Below are 21,504 nucleotides of genomic sequence, written 5' to 3'. Positions count from 1 at the left end.
GGCCTTCATAGGTGCTCGCTTACAGCACTTTCCCCAACAGTCTGTTAAGGCTATACGGGGGATCTTTTTCTTTTGTGTGAGCGCATGTGTCTTGGTCTTTGTGTGAGCACATGTTTCTGTGTGTTTGTGATTGTGAGGAGCGGTGGGACAGTAGTTAGTGCACAGCGCTACAAACCCCGGCAACTCAATGTCAATTTCTTGATTCCGAATTGGTAAGTAGTATCATAACTTCTAATGGGCTTCCTATAGGTCGACTCAGCCTTTTAATAGTACCTGGTGTGGTGTATACGCACAAAAGTAGCCTGGCATGTGGCTGGCCGCATATGCCCCTTGTGTGCTGTGTCAGCTTTTAAGAGGTGCTTACTAGCAGCACTTGTGTTTGAGGCTAAATCGGGGGTCTTTGTATTTGTTTCATTATGTGTGTGGCCATGTGCTCATAAGGTGGCAGTAGTTAATGCACTGTCACAGCAATCCTGGTTAAATTCCAAGCCACATTCATCAAGGACATTTGTATTTGGTATCTGAACCTGGCAAGGTTGACCCAGCCAAAAATGAATGCACTTTCAGGCTTTGTGGAAAGATAAAAGGTGGCTGGGCATGGCACTGGGCCCCTCTCCTTGTGCGCTGTAGCAGCCTTAATTGGTGGTGGCTGACAGTCCGTGATAATGTATTTTATTATCCAGTAAAGTCTTGATTTGAAGCTTTCGTGACTGCAGGAAGCCATACTCTTTGGTTCTTTCGGTCAAGTCACGTAGGTAGAAAATCAAATATATCACGACCTTTTGATCGCAACAACAAGCGACCGTCTTCAGGTGTTCACATGTCCTTTGGATTGCACTCTCATGCTCACATGCCCTCTAGTCAATCTCTCACAATCGCTGGCCCCACCCTCTTGCCAGATGCGGCAACCCCCCCTCCCCCCCCCCCTCTCGGGTCAATATAATGCCTCGTCCACAGCAGTCTAATTCTCTCACCTGAAGACGGTCGCTTGTTGTTGCGATCGAAACGTCGGGATCTATTATCTTTTTCTACCTACGTAACTTTACCGAAAGAACCAAAGAGTATGGATATCCAGTAAAGCGACACTTGTTCGACAAATTGATTTTAACATGCATCTAGCATGCGGGAGGAAACTGGAGTACCCCTACAGGAGCTACGCACATGGGGGCATAATATTCCAAGCTCTGCACGTGTAGATTCAATCCACTGATGTGCTGCCATCTTCTGGGATCCTGGGTGCATATTTTTGTGGCTGTGTACAGGTATAAATTCAAGTGATCTCTGATATTAAAAAAAACCTCAACATATTCGTCGATAATAGTGCCTAAAAACAAAAAAACGAAATAACATGACATGGGACCTTTTTTTGTAGCACATAATGGGCCATTGCCGAAATGTTGCCTATTATATATTTTCCATTTAAGGCCCCACAGTGTTATTGAAAAATGTGTTTGAGGTTTATTTTGCTATTTGTGCTTTTGCACCACTACCAACGCAGCAGCATTGGCCAATACATTGTTTATTATTATTGGTTTTTTACCCTTTTATCTGGCAACACAACTGACACCTTTTTTACAAGGAGTCATGTTTGCATAGACCACAATACCTGCAGTCATAATGCAAACAAAAACATAACGTTATGTTTATGTTATGTTTTTTGTTTGCATTATGACTGCAGGTATTGTGGTCTATGCAAACATGACTCCTTGTAAAAAAGGTGTCAGTTTTGTTGCCAGATAAAAGGGTAAAAAACCAATTATCATATTTTTTACTGGCAAATGAGGTTCCAATGGTGTAAACATTGTTTATTCTCTGACATAACTTGGCCAGGTGGCTCGGCAGGTAGAGTGAGCGGCTCGCAATCGCAAAATTGGAAATTCAAATCCCCGTTGGGGGTTGACTTGGCTCATCATCCCTCCGGGGTCAATAATTATATGAGTTTCACTTTGTGGTGACGTCAACAGTTGTTGACCGATCTAGGGACTCGCGCTTGCCATAGGAACGTGGAATTTCCACCACTGGTTTGGGGGCAGTAAACAGGAGACGAGCACCGCGTCAATGCTCATTTGAACAATAAATCAAATTTGGATCTCTAATGAATGCAGAGCGTGTACGTGCGGGCGCAAGCGGCGTTAACGGCACCATTAATCCCTGCACTGCTGCGCGACACTGACGCCCCGCAGGAAGTGCTGAAGAAGGTGAAGGTGGTGCCGAGCGCGTCCAGCGGGGGCGTGCAGGCCGCTCTTGATCGCCGCTCCTTCTGGTGCATCTCCCGCCAACGCTGCTGGGGCGTCCCCATCCCAGTCTTCTACAACCGCCAGACGCGGGAGCCGCTCATCAACAAGTGAGTGTTTCCACACGGCGCGACGGTGGGCGCGCTCGGCTGGTAGGCCGAGCTGGGCCGTGGTGGACCGAACAAGGCCGGGGCGATGAGAGCTGATCGGGGTTGGTTACTGAGTAATTTGGGGCAATCTCTGGGACATTTTGAGGTTGTTTCGTCATTGTCATTCCACGTGTCTGCCCAGGAGTGTGTTGTAGAGTTTCTACGCTCTTTTCCGCATTAGGTTGGCGATGATTGCTGTTATGAGTTTCGTAAATAAGTGAAGAATATGGCGTGTGTTTTATGGGTAATACGCACAGTATTAACCAGGGCGGCCTGCCAGATTAGAACAGCAAAACTCTGCAACCAGCTTCGAATTATCGAAGGAGATGTGGGTGGTCTGGGCTGATCTGATCTGATGCACGGTAATCTGGGGTGTTTTGGGCTGATCTGCCGTGATCTGGGGTGATCCCAAGTGATCTGTGGTGATTCGGGGCGATCCAGCGAGCGATTTGATATCTCACCTGTATAGTAATGAGCGATGTGAATGATTAAGCTGTTGCCGTTTTGTAATATATTTGATTAGTCGAGTTGACCAGAGGGGGTGAGTGTTTTCTGTAAATGGGCAATCCGTTGCTGTTTTCCCAACAGCAGAGCAAGCTATGGAGCCTGGCTTTAGCCATAATTGACGTTCAAAGTTATGTTAAAGTGAAGTAATTAACCCATGAAAGCCGTTATGAACACGGCCATCTGAATTACATTCCCGGCCATGGCTAGCATCAGCGGCGATTGATATCTGAACCGGTCCTGAGTTGCCATCACCCATCACCCATCACCAACCCACACTGACTAGCGAGGTGAAGTATGGTCAAATAGCTCCCATGATCAACACGGCATGGAGAGGCCTTCATCCGGTAGTGGATTGGCAACGGGCTGTGTTAACGCATTTAATTTGGTATTTTAACATTTTATTCTCTAGGTATGCAACATACACAATGATTTATTCTTGTGAATAACTTAACAGCACGTTTAATGTCTGCATCACTGCACAGTATGCAACAAATTAACATAACCTTACTATATATGAGATTCCATCGCGTCACAGGGCCGCGGCGATTAACTTACCATCACTGTGAGGTGTCCTGAATCTCGTGGCGAGTCGTGGCATGACCGCACGTGGAGAACCCGTACAGTAATTGCCACCTTTCTCGCTGGTGGCATTACGATTCGTGTCCACAGTCGTTCAGACCGGCTCATTACCCCGAGAATGGCGACGTATTTGCGTTGCACGGGCGGTCGCTGTTCGGGCTCGGTCCGTGTCTTCCACCACGTTTGCCACTCCTGTTGGCCTGACTGACTGACCAGAAACTGCCATTGTCTTGGAACAGTCTACGGGGCGTAGCGATATCCCCCCACCTACCATGGATCCAGGAATGTGCAAACCTGTTTGTTCACTTCGGCCAAGTTCTGACTGCCCCCATGCGTCTTTCGTCGAACGCTTTGAGTTGCTAAGCAAAAACGGCCAGCGCGACAACTCAGGTGTCGCTTAGCGTTGCGCATAATTTACGTTAAGTTTGGTTCCAGTGTACAGGATGGCACGTATTGACTGAATTTGTTATAGTTTTCATATGTGTGTGTATATGTACACAATACATTATCTTGCAGATGTAGCATTTAAATGCTCAAGAGCACACCAATCCTTGGGTTTTAATTTTAGCGTTGGCTTGAAAAATTGTCATTCATGTAAAAAGCTCGTAGAAAGTTAATTGGACAGATACCATACATTTACTTGCACTCGACACGATGACAATGTTTTAAACAGGTAAACATTTTATTCAGAAAAACGTGTTTAATAAGCACTACATGAACAATATATTTTTTAAACTGTAGCAATTTTTTATAAATTTAATCGGAAATACGGTAAATGATAAATCGGTATCTCCACACTTTGCCAGCAACCAATCTCAACCCAGCCAAGAGGCAGTTGTGCTGCAGACAGGGCAGCACCCTGATGAGTCTGCCCGCCGTGGGTGCAACTTTGCCCTGAGGGGGGCGCTGTACCGGGTCGGCCGAGGAAATGGTCGGAGGCCGTGGCTTGACCTGTGAAACTGACAGGCGAAATGCGGTGGCCGCCGGCTGTCAATTCATAGGTCAAGGCCCGGCCTCGAAGCCTCTTGGGTGACTTGCAGGGGCAGCGTTGCTGCACGATGACGACGCACGGACGACACTGGGAGCACGCGTAGGGCCACCACTGGCTCGTTGCGTTGACCACCTTAATTGAACATTTCCATCGGTTTGTCATTTAAAAGCGGTACAATTTAAAAAGGTAAAGCGACTTGAGCTGTTCTTTTTTTTATAACAGGGCCCAAAAATGCTTGTCTTTAACGATGGCTGAAACGCATTGCATTGACTGTTTGTATCCCCCGCTGCTGGTGGTGGAGACATCGCCACATTTTCACTGAAAAATCCGACAATATAACATTTCATTACACTTGAATCAGGCCCCGAGGGTACGCAGAGAACATGCTAACCTATTCATGGTTCTTTCGGTAAAGTCACATAGATAGAAAATAAAAATTAAATTAAAATGTAAAAATAAATAAAACGTCGTGGTTTTTTACTTTTATTTTTAATGAATTTTTTTATTTACATTCTATTTTCTACCTACGTGACTTTACCGAAAGAACCAAGAATATTAATTTCTGCAGTCACGAAAATTTTAAGTCAAAACATGCTAACCGCACACGAACACCGTCTGCACAAAAAGGTCTTAACGTATTATACATTTCACTCGTCCTGCCTGCAGGAATTACGAGGCCGTAGCCCTGGTGGCTACGGCCTCGTGATGATGATACATTGTGGCAGCAGTCGATGTTCAAGTGAATGTCCATCAAAAGTAACAGTAACTCCACTGGGAGCGATGGAACATCCACATGGAGTTGCTGTTACACCTGATGCACACTGTGGGTGGCACAAACAGCTGCTTGTGTGTCGTAGGCGATGCCTTCTTTTCGTGGCCGCCAGTGCCGCCATCCTGCGGAGGAAAACACGCTCCGACCCTCGACTTTCTCTTGGCGCGAACGCACACACGCGCACTAACGCCGCCGCATCTGACACCGACAAGCGATTAACTCACGAAGGCAGATTGCAGTCTCGTTTAGTAATCGATCAAGGGTAATATTGACATCGTTTATTCAAGGCCAAATTCTTTCTTGGCTATTTCTTCCTTTCCATGTGGGAGGGAAGTCAAAGTAAACTAATGAAATCCACACACAAGCTCAGTTATCCATACAGATGGCTCTGCAGCCGACTCGCCGAAATTCTACGCACTCTCCACATCGCCACTTACACTGCGACTCTCCGTGGCCACCACCTGTGGCAACAGGAAGGGCTCCACCAGTGGGTTTCTACAGCAGCCACAGTCAAACACGTCCCCACCGGGCACAATCAGGTGAGCCGGCACACGGGCGCCCGGGCTCAAAGTCTAAACATGACGACGACGGCAACCCGGCGAGGCCCCTAAATGGTGGGTGTGGGACTTGGGGAGCCGTGAGCGCTTGTGCAACGCACAGCGTTGGCACACAACCTAATTAAGCACGGACTTTAAACCCTGCTGCTGAAGCAGCGAGGGGGAGTGGTTAGTACGTCCATCGAAGCCTCCATTTTGGCCTAATATTGCAAATGCACACAATTCCAAAAGGTGCCTTCGCCTTCCCTGCTAAGAGACCTGTTGCTGTAGACACGAGCCCCAATGTTCAACTGCGAGCCGCGTGGGTTGTTAAACGTGGACCATGCGCTTTACGACCCGATCCCTGTCGCAACGGCTGGCTTTGGGAGCTTGTAAAAGTGGCTGTTCTCCGCTGTCCTTGTGACCCGCGGTACATGCTCCATCGTGCCGGAGAGGGCCTTATCGCGGTGGGGGGGTTGGGGCAATAAAGCAACTGCCGCCGTTGTAACGACCACGGAGCAAAGTTCTCGCCACCACGAGTTATGTAAACTTGTTCTACCACACCCAGGTTTTGTCGTCTTGGGCATTTTCTTTTTGTCGAAGCCATGAACTGTTTCAAAAATAATAATTTCCAACAGCCCCATCTGTAGAGCACTTTTTTATTCCTCACCTGATGTTTCTAATTTCCGTCTAGAAGTGTACATTTGCGTGCGTTTTCTCGATAAGGGCACACGCACACACCGTCAGATTAACAGATGGTGCGACATCCCAATTCACACGGAGCCGTGTTGCCAAGGACACCGCTTGTGGTTATTAATTACTCGCGTGCGGCAAATCTACTTCCTGAGCTGAACGTTTAGTCATCGCAAGCGAGGAGACTCGAACCTCCGAGTGCACCTTGGGCAGTTTCCCCTGCGTCTGATCCTCGGCTATGGCAGCCCTCGCCCACATTTAGCAAACGCACTTGTGTGCCGTGACTTCGCCCCTGGCATCGCCACTTTGGTTTTACCTTCACTCTGGGCGGTTGTGAGGCTGCCCCGGGGGGCTGGCGAGAGACCCAGCAGCTGGAATGACGAGGCCGTCCCGTGCCAGCCGGTACCGCCCGCGCGCTTGCGTGTCGGTCCCACTCGCTCGCTCGCTTGCTCAATCGCTCGCTCAATCGATCGCTCGCTCGCTCGCTGCTCACTCATCAATCCCTCACTCGCCTATTCACTGGCTTGCTCGTTCACCAACTCGACCGCTCACCTGCTCACATACCGCTTATCCGCTCACCTGCTCCTCGACGCACTCACTCACTCGACCGCTCACTCACTTATTCACCCACTTATTGACCCATTTGCTTTGCCACCCGCTCACTCAACCGTTATTGAATCGCTTGCCTTACCACACACCCACTCACTCGCTTTCTCACTCACTCACCCGTTCACTCTCTCACCTGTTCACCCACTAAGTGACTCGCCTTATCCACCCAGTCAATCGCTCACTCACCAGCCCACCGAACTCACGCACGCACTCGCCCACTCGCTCAACTCACTCACCGACTCTGCCCGGACTCCCTCTCGTAGGGAGGTGCGCTCTGCTGATATAACGTGCCCCCCCCCCGCACCCCGCCCGCTTCCCAAACTACGTGGGCCGATAACGGAGGATAATCATTAACGAGCGATCAAACATTTGCTCGTCTCCTTCCCTCCCGGTTAGGGGGGCCATGTGGCATTTTAAATATACCTGTTGAGCTCAGCCCTGCCTGCCGTTGAGCCCTCGTTGGCCACAGCCACCAGCCAACGAGACGATGCTCGTTCTGGCTCGAACTTGAGCCAGTGCTGTAGAAGGGTTGAATTTTTGAACGACGTTTGAAGTTTAGAGCTTGAGACTGCGCCGCGTGCGCTTTGCTGCTCCATCTTTACAGGGTACCGGTCTACTTGACACCGAGCCCTTTGGCAGCGCTAGCCCCAGTGAACATCACCGGGCAGTGCTAGCCCGTGTCAACTTCACTGGGCAGTGCTAGCCCGTGTCAACGTCACCGGGCAGTGCTAGCCCGTGTCAACTTCACCGGGCAGTGCTAGCCCGTGTCAACTTCACCGGGCAGTGCTAGCCCGTGTCACCTTCACCGGGCAGTGCTAGCCCGTGTCAACTTCACCGGGCAGTGCTAGCCCGTGTCACCTTCACCAGGCAGTGCCAGCCCGTGTCAACTTCACCGGGCAGTGCTAGCCCGTGTCAACTTCACCGGGCAGTGCTAGCCCATGTCAACTTCACCGGGCAGTGCTAGCCCGTGTCACCTTCACCGGGCAGTGCCAGCCCGTGTCAACTTCACCGGGCAGCGCTAGCCCGTGTCAACTTCACTGGGCAGTGCTAGCCCCAGTGAACTTCACCGAAAGCGTTAGGTCCTCCTCCTCTCCAGCAGCCTTAAGCTCGCCGTTCTGTCTCTTCGCCGTCGCACAAAATAACTCTCCCCAACGCTGCTACATGTAATGCACAACAAGGGCACAGATACGACTTTAATAGCCTCTTCAAAAGACTTGCCTCCCCGTAGCTGGAGACTGTAAAGAGCTTTCAGGAGTTCATAATTACTTTAGCTCGGTTGATGTTTGCTCAAGATGTGTCACGGATGAAACCTGTCAAGAACCCATTGTACTCGCCACCTCTCCGCCCTTGCTATGCTCTGTAAACTGCAACGGCCCAGTACAGTTTCCACTGGGGGACCTCTGTTTGCCTGGTCAATGTGACCGCCCGGCCGCTCGGTGCACACAACCTCGCCCCGCGTGCGGTGGTGCCTGCGGTGGTCGCGTGTAATTTTCATGCGTCCGTTCGTGTGCTTGCGTGCGTGCGTTCGCACCGCTCCGTCCAGGCACACGGTGGAGCACGTGTGCGCGCTCGTGGAGGAGCACGGCAGCGACTGCTGGTGGAGCCTGCCCCTCGAGGAGCTGCTGCCCAAGTCCGTCCGGGAGAAGGTGGGACGGGTGGCACGCTCCGCCGTCACCTCCCCACCGCCACCACTGCCACCACCGCCACCTTTCACCCCGTAACCCCCGGGCGTCCAGCTCCACCTTGGCATCCATCCCGTGCAGTGTCGCCCACGCCATGGCCCGCGGCCGGAAACGCGACGGTGCACAAGTGCGGTGCCGTCGCCGGGCATTTGCATAAAAACCCGGCAGTTTGTTTCCGTCGGGCGACGTTCCGCAATAGCCGCCGAGACCGGATCGGGCATCGGAGGTTGCCTCGCTCGGGGGCCGTAACCACGCCTCGACTCCCCCGCCGCTTGCCGGCATGGGAGCGGAGCAGGTGGTGAACACGCTCCGCTAGCGCCCGCTCTCCCACGGCCTTGATCGCGTGGCACTGAAAACTCGCGGGCAGCTTCAGCTCCCTCCCGTGTAGAATAACATCCATCGCGGATACATTAGTATCAATTACAGGTAGGTTAGTGTCTGTGACAGGTAGATTAGTAGTCGTCACGGGTAGGCTAAGATTCCTCCGGGGTAGCGGAACGTGCGATTACAGCTGTTATCTGTTCATCAAGGGAGGCCGGACCGGTTTTTATGAATTACTGACCCATTTGAACCATATCACACATTTATAAACTGCTCCCAAAGATCACTTACGGTTGAATGATGATCATTTGAACAGGTCAATCAGGCACGAGAGCAGGACTGCTCGATCTATGCTGTGTGTGTAGCATGTTGTGCTGTCTGGTGCAGTGTCTATTTATGTGGTGTGTTCTGAGGTGTGTAAGTGTACAATAATGTGTGGCATATGGTGTTGTATACAGTGCGGTGCACAATGTTGTCAGGTGTGGTGTGAGGTATGTGTGTGCGTTGTGCGAGTGTGTATGACGTCGTGTATGACGTGTATAACGACGTGTATGTTGCGTGGTACGTGGTGTCGCGTGTGCTGTGCGTATGTGTACAGTACACGACGTGGCGTGTAGTAGTGCGGTGTGGTTTCTGTGTGCAATGTCTGCGTGCGTGTTTGGTATATGTACGGTGTGGGGGAAAGAGAGTGCTGCGCTACGAATCTAGCGACCGGAGTTCGATTCACGCTCACAGTCAAGACCAGTGACGATTATCTGAACCGGTCCTGGGCCTCCCCTTAGGACGACTTGGCCTCAAATGAGTAACCTGGGGAAGTGGTGAACAACGCCACCAGGGAGACGGCTGGGCATAGTGCTGGCCACCTACCTCATTGTACTATTTGCCCGCCTTGATAGGTGCTCGCTAACAGAATTTACCCCAACAGTCTGTTGAGCCTATATACACGGGGGGGATCTCTCTCTATGCACGTGTACAATACGCGGTGTTTGCCGTGGCGGTGTGTGTGGTGTCTCAGAGCGGAGTGAAGGGCGACGTCGAATTCGTCAGGGGCGATGACATCATGGACATTTGGTTCGACAGCGGCACCTCCTGGGCCTCGGTCCTCGAAGGTGACACTTCCGGGTTGGGGTCAGGACACCGGCTCGCCGCCGTAGCACGTGCGAGACGTCACGCTACGGGTGGGGGGCGGGCGGGGGGGCATCTTACGTTCGCCCGAAACGGGAGGGGTTCCTTTCCACGATGTAATTTTCTTGACGATTGCAGTTTTAGTTACTGAATATGCCCAACGTCTTCAGATCTAAGCATGCCCCAATCTGGGTGATTATTTAGAAAGGTATACTACGTGTTGTAGGCTTGGGTTTTTAAAGTGGCCGAGGAGTGGCTTCTTGAACGCATCGGTGTGGAGGTCTCTGAGTGTTACCCCCTTGTACGCGTGGTGGATTTTCTGCAGGTACTCTGGGTTTCTCCCACATGCCAAACGCTGAATGGAATTGGCCGAACATCCAAACACAGCACCTATCTGAAAAGAGTCTTGGAACTTAGTGAGGGTTGTCCTGGATTAAAAAAGGGCATTTTAAGTGTCGTAATTTAGCGGCGAGGTTTGTTTCGTGCACTCATTAAAAATACAACGTATGTTGCATGAAGCCTTTTGTTAACAAGAGTATAATGCAGCTTATTCCGTAAAAAAAACCCACCCAAAGTTGGACTTTTACACTTTTGTCATTCACAGTGTTCACGGCAACATGCCGAGCACATCGCTGTAAAGTGTCATAAAACACACGGTCTCGTGGAGGCCTCGCGGACACGTCCGTCGATGGGTTTTGAAAGTCGTGGTGCCCGCGCAGAGTCTGCCTCCGTGTGAGCTGGCGCACGGCAAACTCCCTCTTCAACTCCTCTTGCGCCACAGTCATCCTAGCCTGATGCCACTATGGCCATAGGTCTCTGACCCACAGGTGCCAGGGGTCACGGGTGTTGTCAGCAGCAGAGTGTGCGGCCCCGCAGGACAGTGGCTCGTGCTGGCGGAGTAAAGGTTGCGGGACTTTAGAGCTGTGGTTAGTGCGTGGCGGTGGCGCACCTTCGCTTGCTTGAGATGGCTTTCCTGAAGTCGTAAAGGTCGGCGTTATATAAGCGTGACTGATTGTGAAACCTGTCTCTCCTTATCTGCCGAGCAAAGGACGAATTTCAGGTAAGGTGAAGTCGTATGGTGTACAGTCTTTAAAATGGAAGGTTAAAGTTCCCCTGTAGTTACAAATGGTTTACGTAAATGATGCACACTCATTCTTTGATCATATAACTAATCTTATTGCTATATTCAGCCGCAGTCGTAAAGTTGTGAGGCTATATCTCGACACAGCCGTCCCTTGGGTACGGTAAATCAGGGCGACTGCTTTGAGGGGCCCCATGCTTGGACCTCACGGTGTCAGATGTCATTATTACAATTTAGTTTGAAGGTATCAGGGGGGCCCCACACCGTGTGTGGGATTGGTCCCCAGGCCCCGCACCCCCCCCCGCCCCCCATGGACTGCGGCCCTGTATCACGGCTTCTAAACCCATCTTTGTCCGTCCATGACCGTTAAATGAAGTCGCACCACTTATCTATTCATCCTAGATTGTTGTTCATCATCCTTTGGAGAGGTTGGTCCTCACCATATGAAAGTAGATTTGTTTTCACCGACACTGTTCACTTTGACAGACCCTCAATGATTCCATTACCTTGCGATCTGATATCACAATTTTGAGGGTCATGATTTGATTAATAAGTCACAGACTGACTACCCCTCGAATATACATTTTTATTTCCTTAAATATTTAACTTTGCAAATGTGATTGTTCCATCTCAAGGGATTAGCCAAGGTGTCCAGGGTGCCAAGTAGCAGATACCGAATGACACGAACATATACAAACGTGTGAACGTACACGATAATTTCAGCCCACTGTTTCCATACAGTGTCTTAAGATGCGGTCGCATTTAGATGCTACGTATGTCCTCGTCGCTCTGTGACGGTATTAAACGCGTTTGCCTTGGCGGTTTACGGATACCAGGGTGGGAAGAAGGGCGATTTGAGCAACAGCTGGCGACAAAGCCGTGCGCGCAGTCGCGTAGTTTGAGCGACGTGCGGCACCGCGCGGCACCGCAGCCCGTCGGTGACGGTGAGCGCGGGGCGCTCGCCCCGTGTGTGGCGCGCAGACGTGGACCAGCGGGCGGACCTGTACCTCGAAGGCAAGGACCAGCTCGGCGGCTGGTTCTACTCCTCGCTGCTGACCAGCGTGGCCGTCAAGAAGAAGGCTCCCTACAAGTGCGTGTGGCCCCGCGGCGCGAGGTGGCGCCGCTATGAACAAAAACGAGCAGCCAATCAGTGGTCCCCGATGCCGTCCCTGACCCTAACGTTTTCGACCTCTCGGTTTTATGTTTTCTTGACATTTGGTAACGGCACACCCCGTCGACACTCCCAGTCACACGCCAACTCACGTGCCGCAGGGGGCTCCGTGTGGCGTGATAACCGCAACCTCGGTGAGGTTTTAGTGGATAAACAAAGGATTATTAAACATTTTAGCATGTCATATTGTAATAAAGCATTGATTATGGTTTAACACGTAGGCTTTCGCGACCAATATCATCCATAATAGAGGTTTTTGGGTTGGATTATGGTGTTGTAGAATATGAGATAAATGTGTAACAGATTTGCAAAGAAAAACCAGTCATGTTGAGAGAAGGGATTAGCCTCTTCAAGATGTGATGTCTACACAAGTGCCAAATTACATACAACGATGAGCTATCTGTGAACTGCTGTGCCACGTATTCTGCTGTGCTGCTGTCACGCCAGGTGGCGCAGCAGTCGGGACGCTTGACTCGCGAGTGAAACTTGCTCATTGAAATTCCAGTCGGGGGTCAACTCGGCCAATCATCTGTCCCCCGGTCGATAAAACTACAACTACTTTGTGTGGGAAGCCAGCGGTGGTTGTCCTAAGGAGAGGCTTGCCCACAACATGGAAATGTGTAATTTTTCACCAATGGCTCAGGGGGGGCCACCACTGTAATTGACCACGACCACGTTGCACCGTTGTGAGGGAGCGGCAATGCGGTCGTATAGGGCACCGCACCTTGAATGCGGCGACCCGAGTTGTGATCCCCGCTCGCAGCCACCCTTGAAGCCGGGAGACGCTGCGACTGACGGCATTATGGTAGCGCGTGTCGAACGACACCGAGGTACTGTGCACCACAGTACCTCGGTGGTCTCGTCAGGGATCATAAACCATCGTCGCGCAAACTCCGGTGGTCATCCTCGCAGCGGCTTTTGGATAGCCATCGAACAAAGATGGTCACCGCATCGCGCGCTTTGGGATGAGCTGCAGCCGTCTGGAACACTCTTCCGATATTAGGAAACCATTGGAGCTATGCGCTTGAAATCTAAATTGAAAACGAATTTCTTTAGAACTTATTTTTGTGTTTAGTTTGTTGCCCTTCCCCCGCACCTCCAATTAGCACAGTTGGCTTTGTACGGTGCGAAAGAAGTTCAACATACGTACACGCATACATACGTGTGCCACGTGCTTGACGCTCGCTCCGTTGCCTTGCACCAGGGCTCTGCTCGTGCACGGTTTCGCCGTCGGCGAGAGCGGCAAGAAGATGTCCAAGTCCCTGGGCAACGTCGTGGACCCCGACGTGGTCATCAACGGCGGCAAGGTGCGCGACGCCCCACACAGGCCACGACAGGGGCCACAGACCGCTCGACATAGAGACATCATTAACTGACTAAACAAACAGCAAAATTAAAACGACATTGGGCAAAGCAACCACGACGGACCCACGCGCGCGCGAAACTGGGCACGACGGCCAGCAGAGGCCGAGAAGCGGCGACGTCCAAAGTGGGATGAGAAGGCCGGTCCAGTCCAACAATCCACCGCACGGTCACCCAGACCCTCTCGCCATCTCGCACAAATCGATTCATTTTTTAAAAAATCTAGGCACATGGAAGCCCTTCCCCCCCCCTCTCATGAGATCACCCGAGACGTGCGTGATTGTGCGCTTGGTGCAGCGCACCGCGTGGTAAACCCGCGATGACGCCGGGTGCCGCGTGTGTCCAGGACCTGGCGACGGAGCCCCCGTACGGAGTAGACGTCCTGCGCTGGTGGGTGGCCGAGTCCAACGTATTTGCGGAGGTGGCCATCGGCCCCAAGATCCTCAACGCTGCCCAGGAGAGCATCGACAAGGTGTCTCCGCTCGCTCGCTCGTTCCCCTGCATACTCAAAACGTCTACGTCCTTACTGACTCGCTCACTCATTCACTCACGAACCCACATGCTTGCTTAATCACCTGCTTTGCCTCTCAACTGGCTCGGCTGCTTACCTGTGCAATCGCTCTCGCATGCTCACCTGCTCACCTATTTACGTCTGCTCATCTGGTTACTCGTCCGCCCATCCACTGCGTGCCCACCTGCTCGCTTGCACTCTTACCCACACTTGCTCGCTGTGTTTAAGGAACCGTGACACGCCCAGAATAGATGGACACATACGTGACACTGTTCGACAGAATAAAAGGTTTGCAGTCTCATCTGTTCATCCTTTGTTATTAAATCTGGTGAGGGTTCCAGAATACTGCAGAGCATTGATTCCCCAACCCTTTCGGGACCCGTGGACCACCGTGCACGAAACGATTCGGTGTATCGTGAAAGGAAAAAATCATAGCTCCAACAATCCCACGGAACCACGGGTTTGGGAACCACTGCACTGAAATGAACCGGCAATTCGTAGCTGACGCACGCATTAACCGTTACTTCGCGTGCGTGCGTGAGCGTGGCTAAAGATCCGCAACACGGCGCGCTTCATGCTGGGGAATCTACACGACTTCGACACGGAGGAGCACGCCGTGCAGGCCAAGGACATGCTGCTGCTCGACCAGTTCGTGTTGCACCGCCTCGAGGATTTCTCCACCAAGGTGAGCCGAGTGGAGCCCTCTGGCCCGTGGTCCCCTGCGGGTTCGCGAGGTCCCCTGTTGCGGTGGCTTGCGCCGTTCTCCCGCCGCTGTCCAGGTTGGCGGTGAGCGTCCGCGCCGGGACATTTTAACGGCGGCCAGCGTCGCCTGGCATCTCCTGGCGTCTCTAGAGCCACTCTGGGTGATGAGACGCAGCGTAGATTCTTGACCTTTCAGGAGATCCGGTCCCCATCTATCACCTCACTACCTCTCCCACGTGTATTGCCAGGGCCCTAGGTGACGATGCCTCGGCCTTGTACCAACCGCATGCCCTCGTGACCCTGTGCGGTGTTTAATATTCTGTTAACAAGGCCTCGGGTCAATACCCCGCATGTTTTTTTTACCCCTATTTTCCATTTCCACTTCTGGTCTGACTCCAAATCTTTCCTTAATTTTGAATCGGAGAAAGTTTGAGGGTTACGTTAATGGTTGAAAGAGACGCAAATAAAGTGGAGGTTAAACAGTGGTGTGTTGTGTCGACGTCGCTTGTGTATTTTGTCCCGTCAAAAAAAACGTTATTTTTAAAGGCTGCTCGTGGGCCTCCTCCGTAGGTGACGGAGGCCTATGACTTGTACGACTACAGTCGAGCGACGCGGATCATCATGGCCTTCCTCATCAACGACCTCTCCAGCTTCTACTTCAGCATCATCAAGGACAGGTGGGCACGCGCGAGCGCAGCACCTCGGAGCAAAACGGCTCCGCGGGCCCACGTCGCGCGTACGCAACATCTACACCGACGTCCGTCGCTCGAAATGATGTGAAGTTTTAATGTTTTATTTTAAGACAGTGTCCTTGTGGTTAGTGAATGGGGCACTAATGGGTGTCCATAGCCATCAAACTGCCTGCTTATGTTTCCTCTTTTGCCCACTTGTGTGACCGCATGTTTCCATGTGTCCCCCATGTGTCCCGACATGTGTCTCCCTGTGTCCCTTCGTGTCCCCATATGTCCCTTTGTCTTCATATTCTCATATATCCTGGTGTCCCCACGTCTCCCATCGTGCGCCCGTGTTTCTCCGCACGTTACTGCATGTCCCTGCGTGCCCCCTCGATTCTGGGCGTGCCCGTGCGATCCTTGGCGTCCCCATGTCCACCGCCGCATCCCCGCTTGTCCCTGCTTGTGCGCGCAGGCTTTACTGCGAGGAGAAGCAGGGGCACAAGCGGCGGTCTTGTCAGACGGTGATGCACACGGCCCTGGAAGCCGTCAATCGGGCCCTGGCGCCTATCCTGCCTCACCTCGCCGAGGAAATCTTCCAGCAGCGGCACAAGGGGAAGGATGAAGGTGCGCACACGCGCGAGTCGTGGCGACCCGTCACGTTTGCGCCCGTCTCGAATCACGGCAGCGAAAATAAAGCACCGCACTGCGCGATAACGACAAATGACTACGCGTCGTGCCCGTAACTTAACGCAACGTCTCGGAGCGCAACGTTCTAACCCTGGGGGTGTTGACCCCCATTTTGTTGATAACGACGATGGCGGTGATTGGGGTGGGGGTGGTGGGTGTCGCTTTTGCCACCGCAGACGCAGACGTGGAGAGCGTGTTCCGCTCGGGCTGGGTGGAGGCGAGCGCCGGGTGGAGGAAGCCCGGCGTCGTGGAGGCCATGGAGATGGCCTGCAAGATCCGCGACACCTTCCTGGGCTCCGTCGCGGGGAACAACGCCGCCGAGTACGACACCATCATCGCCGTGGAGCCGGGCCTCCTGTTCGAGCTCCTCGAGGTGAAACAAATGAACGGGCGGCCGGCAACTTGAACAACGCCGAGCGGTCCCCGCCGAGTGACACGGCCGTTGGTTGCCTCGCGGTACCGGAAGGTCGCGGGGTCGATGGCGTGGCGCGTTTAGCACGGGCCGCCCTGCTGCAGGGCATGGAATGGGACTCCCTGTCCAATTTGCCCCACGGGCGCCACTGCAATTGCACCGCCGGCACACTTGAGAGAATGCATGTCACCACCACGTAGGAAGTCGGCTGTGTTTGTCGCGTAGACACTGACCACTGCCACAGAAACGTGTAACTTTCACGACTGCTGGCAGAATGAAGTGCCAATTTGACACTAATCAACCTATGGCCATCACAAAGATTTGGATGCAAGCCCCGAGGTTTCGGCAAATGTGACATGGCCTCCTCTCCGTGCCCCCCTCCGCCCCCCCCCCCCCCACCTCCATGTGCAGTTGCTACAGACGGAGGAGGTTTCAAGCACCTCGCAACTCAGCGAGCTCATGATGTCATCACGGACGACGCTGGTCACCAGCCTGCTGGGATCGCTGCCCCTCGGAGCGACGGAGCTCCAAGGAGTCTGCCACATCGACCTCCCAGGTAGACCTCCCACACGCACCCGTGTCAAACTCTCTGTCACACGCACACACTCGTTGTCACACACAAAGCAAAGACGAGATAGATGTCTCCCATATAGACTTAGCAGACTTTAGCAACAAGTACTGTTAGCAAGCACACAAAGGGGGTGGGTGGCAAGCACCATGCCCGGCTGCCTTTGGTCTCCCCAGTGGTAATGTTGACACACCGAAGCAGGTATTCAAATGATTACCTGTTTATAAAATCCTTATTGGTGTTGGGTGTTAGCAGGAATCGAACCCAGATCGTAGCGGAGCGCTCTGACCGATGCGCCACCGCTCCCCACACACAATACCTGCCTTGAGGTGGCTTGGGAGGCTCGCGGAGTTAACGTGCGCGTCGGAAGGCTGAGCCATCACCACTTAAATCCAGGTTTACATCTCGCATTCAACTGGGTTCTCTTCCCTTGAAAGAGAAATAATCGTCTCGGCCCAGTCGCCAGTGACCTCATGAGCCAGAATACACCAGAAACACAACAAATGACGTGTCACGATTCACCTCCACCAGCAGTTTAGCAGATTGTCTTTCAGACAGCTCTGTCTTCACCTGAGGACGGCTGCTTGTGTTGTGGCCGAAACGTCGTGAGAATTTTATTATGTTTTATTTTTATTATTTTATTATGTCCCTTCTACGTAACTTTACCGAAAGAACCAAGAAGATGAATCCCTGCAGTCACGAAAGCTTTAAATCGAAAGACTGTAACAAGTATATCGTTATTGTTTCTTTATTTTACATCGTGCGGAATATTGTAGCTGCTTATGATTGCAGGGGTCACGTGATGAAACCACTGCATACGACACATACATCTTCCCCACGCAATTTGATGCGATCATCCTGAGCCTCCTAAGCCAGGAAACTTCACCGAATCGTGGTGCTTGGGGGGAGTGGGTGGGGTTGAGTGATGACATGTGGAGTTCGTGACGTTTTTTGTGAGCAGCTGTACGCCGGTTCGGTGTCGTCGTCCCCCCCCTCGCAGAAGTCGGCATCAGCGAGCACCAGTCCTTCAAGCTCGCGGTGCTGCCGGCGAGCGGTGTCAAGTGCCCGCGCTGCCGCAAGTTCACGTCGACCTCCGAGGACAGCCCCTGCAACCGCTGCACCAAGGTTCTGCAGGAGTTGAAGGCCATCTGAGGGCTGCCGCCGCCGCCCTCACTTGCCCCGTCCATCCCTCTCCCCGCGCGCCTGCCCTCGACGTCATAGCCCAGGTCGCACCTCCCGCGTCCGCCGCGGAGGCAACGTCGGCTTCGTGGGACAAAATCTCTGTTGACGGATGCTGCCTCGAGTTAATTTTAACTTGCTCAAAACCAGCCACCATCTGGGAGGGGGGGAAGGGGGGACACCGCTCCAGAGGCACGCGATAGTGGCCGCTCCCGTGGTGGAACTGCTAGTGGGCGGAGTTTCCTCAACTGCAGTCGCGCCCGTTCACCGATGCCCCGCATCACCAAGCACTTGAGGACATGGAGCCAGATTAGCATGCCCAGTCCTGCAAACGCCAATTTGAAACTTTGATGGACTGGATTGGAGATTTCCCTCATGGCTTGGCGGCCCTCCAGCTGTATCACTACATGCTCCTCTGTCTGGCAGTGGTTTGTTTCGAATGCAACACACTGCATGTACCAAAGCTATTACTGTAAAGGTAAGTGATATGGATTGCCGAGAGGTTCGTTAACGTTGGCTTGCAAGGAAATGTAACCATTGTATATACTTCACGTGGATTTTCGGTTTTAGTTCAGTGTGATGTGTTCTGCTCTATTTGTTAACACCTGTTCACCTTGTTGGGTCAACACGTGCCCTAAATGGAATGTGCAAAGAGCTGAGCAATAAAATATTACGAGAATGAAATTAAAAGCCGTTTTATTTGACGGAGGTACACATAATGCACGTCATACAGGTTCCTAAGTAATTTACACAACTTTACACAGAGGTCACCGTGGCTCGGTTACATTTCCAGGGCAACATCACAAGTTAGACGCTGGGCTCCGCTTCCCCGTTAACGCTCAAGCCACACCTTTGAATGCATCCATAGCGTCAATCGAGCCACCTTTATTGTTAACTCGCCTCTTAAGTATGTGTTGCATTAATATTAGTGTGTGGATAACTACGACATAGATACAAGACATGATAGCACTGTTTCACTTGACTCCGAACACTGAATATCGAGCACATTGTTATCAAATAAAACTATCAAGTTCCTTTTGGGGGAGAAATACAATTAAGTGTTTGGAAATGGCTTGACGTCTGCTTAAGGGCGTTAGGATTAATGTAAACATTTAATTGCATTTGTCAAATATCGCTCCGGGTGTTTCATGCTGGACACCGTTGTGTGACCTAACGTGTCGGTCGCACGTGTGGACGTGTGCCCCGAACACAACTCTGCTGCTTTGTACATACAGAGTGAAATCCTGTATCGTCACGTGCGACACTTGAAGATACATTGTATTTTTTGTTATACTTGCCTCCATCCAAAAGTACCGGAGTGGTGTGGACACACGGGCTTCATTTAAACTTTCCAGCACATCGATGAACCAAGACCAAGAATGCACCTCTCACTTTCATGCCAGCACCATCTAGCATGCGCGTTAAGCACGCGTACAAATAAATTTTTCCCGCCGCAAATAGCTTGGCACACAACTCGTTAAACTCGTCAAAGCAACGAAACACTTCACGTCACAACATCTGCATTCCGCCCGGCCACTCGCACGAGTTCCTGCGCGCACGACCGTGTTGCAACATCTAACCGTGCCCGTGTGGCGGGTTGTGCGAGCGTGCCTCCTGTTGTTAGTCGTGGCCCTGGTTGCAAACTTCAGCCTGCTCGCACGCTCGCGTCAACTCAACGGAAGCAGTGATACTTCGCGAGCAAAGGCCACAGCGACTTCCCACAAGCTGAGAGGTTAATTTTGCTCTTGTCCCCATTGAGCTGTGTACCTGAAGCGGTCATGGGGTAGAGTCGAGCCAAGGACGCTGGGGGCAAGGCCCAGGAGGTGGGTAGAGGTGCCTGCATCGCGCACTTTCAGATATGCTTCTGCGGCCGTCTGAATCCCTCTTCCCTCCGATATTCGGAAAGCCACTGGAGCTATGCAATTTGAAATCTAGATTGGAAACTAATTACTTTAGAACTGCTACTTATGTTTAGGTTGTTGTCCTTCCCCCGCACCTCCACTACGTACCGTGCGAAAGAAGTTCAACATACATACACTTGCCTGTACAAAATATGCTTGCGTTCCTGTTTACTTTTGAGGCACGTTCGAATGCAGTGTCAGAAAATTAACTGAAAGCTGTGAAAAAAATGAGTTTCAGCAGCATCTGCTGCCTTGTCATAAGGGCGCAAGGCCGTGCATCGCCAGGCTCTGCTGGCGTGTGAGCCCCTCGCCGATGCCACTGCTGACTCAACTAAAGTCTTGCTTGGTGTGCGAGCAAATGCACACTCCTGCAGTTTCCTCTCCTGAAGGTCACGACACACTCGGGACATTTTGGGGAAGTCGTCATCAGCAACTGTCACAAGCAACAGTGGCAGCACTACTTGCTATCGGGCAAACCTGATTGGTACTCCCTCTCGTGGCCAACTGGAAATACAACTTCTGACCAGCTCAAAGGTCGAGGTTACATGCCTACCTGGGGTTGCGTACTCTGTAGATGGATCATGTTCATCAAACACACTTCGAAACAAACTTTCCTTTAATTGGCTAGACAGAACTCGATGCCATTCCCCATACCAAATTCGCCACAGTTCAAAGTAAATCTGTTATCAGTGAACATTGCCAGCACCGATTTCGATCAAATTTCCCAGCGTGAGTCGTGGCCTTAACGGGAAATGTGCAGTAGCCGCAAACCGCTTCTAATGAACAGCGACATGATTCCCATGACAGTATAGTGCTGCGGCCGTCAAGTGGACCATGGCTTGTGTGTATGTGTAGCCCTCTTGGTTGCGCCGCTTGGACTGCCCTCGTGCGTCGGAGGCCGCCCGTGCCCGTCACCGGGAGAGGGCGTGCACGGACTCCACCAGCTGCAGCGCGAGGTTGTACTGTCCGTGGCGCTCGGGCAGCAGGTCCAGCACGTGCGTCACCAGCCGCGCCGTCGCCTCGATCGGCACGCTCGTGCAACGCAGCTCGCTCGGGTC

At 52.2% G+C, this 21,504-nt stretch overlaps 2 protein-coding genes and 1 long non-coding RNA gene across 4 annotated transcripts in view; 1 reads left to right on the top strand and 2 right to left on the bottom strand.

Annotated features, from left to right (window-relative positions):
* Window positions 1-19,229, top strand: part of IARS2 (isoleucyl-tRNA synthetase 2, mitochondrial) — a 27,930-nt gene extending 8,701 nt beyond the window's left edge. The window contains exons 12-23 of the mRNA XM_078596054.1: window positions 2,184-2,344; window positions 8,614-8,716; window positions 10,089-10,182; window positions 12,261-12,369; window positions 13,655-13,757; window positions 14,159-14,284; window positions 14,877-15,008; window positions 15,596-15,702; window positions 16,172-16,323; window positions 16,563-16,759; window positions 17,210-17,354; window positions 18,367-19,229. Of these exons, the coding sequence (XP_078452180.1) occupies window positions 2,184-2,344; window positions 8,614-8,716; window positions 10,089-10,182; window positions 12,261-12,369; window positions 13,655-13,757; window positions 14,159-14,284; window positions 14,877-15,008; window positions 15,596-15,702; window positions 16,172-16,323; window positions 16,563-16,759; window positions 17,210-17,354; window positions 18,367-18,518 (1,581 nt within the window). The 3' untranslated portion in view covers window positions 18,519-19,229. The remainder of the gene's footprint in view (window positions 1-2,183; window positions 2,345-8,613; window positions 8,717-10,088; window positions 10,183-12,260; window positions 12,370-13,654; window positions 13,758-14,158; window positions 14,285-14,876; window positions 15,009-15,595; window positions 15,703-16,171; window positions 16,324-16,562; window positions 16,760-17,209; window positions 17,355-18,366) is intronic.
* On the bottom strand, window positions 4,129-7,431 carry LOC144719829 (uncharacterized). Its single transcript, XR_013585669.1, has 2 exons — window positions 6,778-7,431; window positions 4,129-5,354 (listed from the first exon to the last, which is right to left on the bottom strand). It is a non-coding gene; the product is annotated as an uncharacterized LOC144719829 (long non-coding RNA).
* Window positions 19,225-21,504, bottom strand: part of RAB3GAP2 (RAB3 GTPase activating non-catalytic protein subunit 2) — a 34,663-nt gene continuing 32,383 nt past the window's right edge. For both annotated transcript variants that reach the window (XM_078596052.1, XM_078596053.1), the window contains exon 36: window positions 19,225-21,504. In XM_078596052.1, the coding sequence (XP_078452178.1) occupies window positions 21,358-21,504 (147 nt within the window). In that variant the 3' untranslated portion in view covers window positions 19,225-21,357.

The sequence above is a fragment of the Lampetra planeri genome, chromosome 7, assembly GCF_965212315.1.
Source record: "Lampetra planeri chromosome 7, kcLamPlan1.2.h2, whole genome shotgun sequence".
Lineage (NCBI taxonomy): Eukaryota > Metazoa > Chordata > Hyperoartia > Petromyzontiformes > Petromyzontidae > Lampetra > Lampetra planeri.
This window is presented reverse-complemented; position numbering and strand designations above follow the sequence as displayed.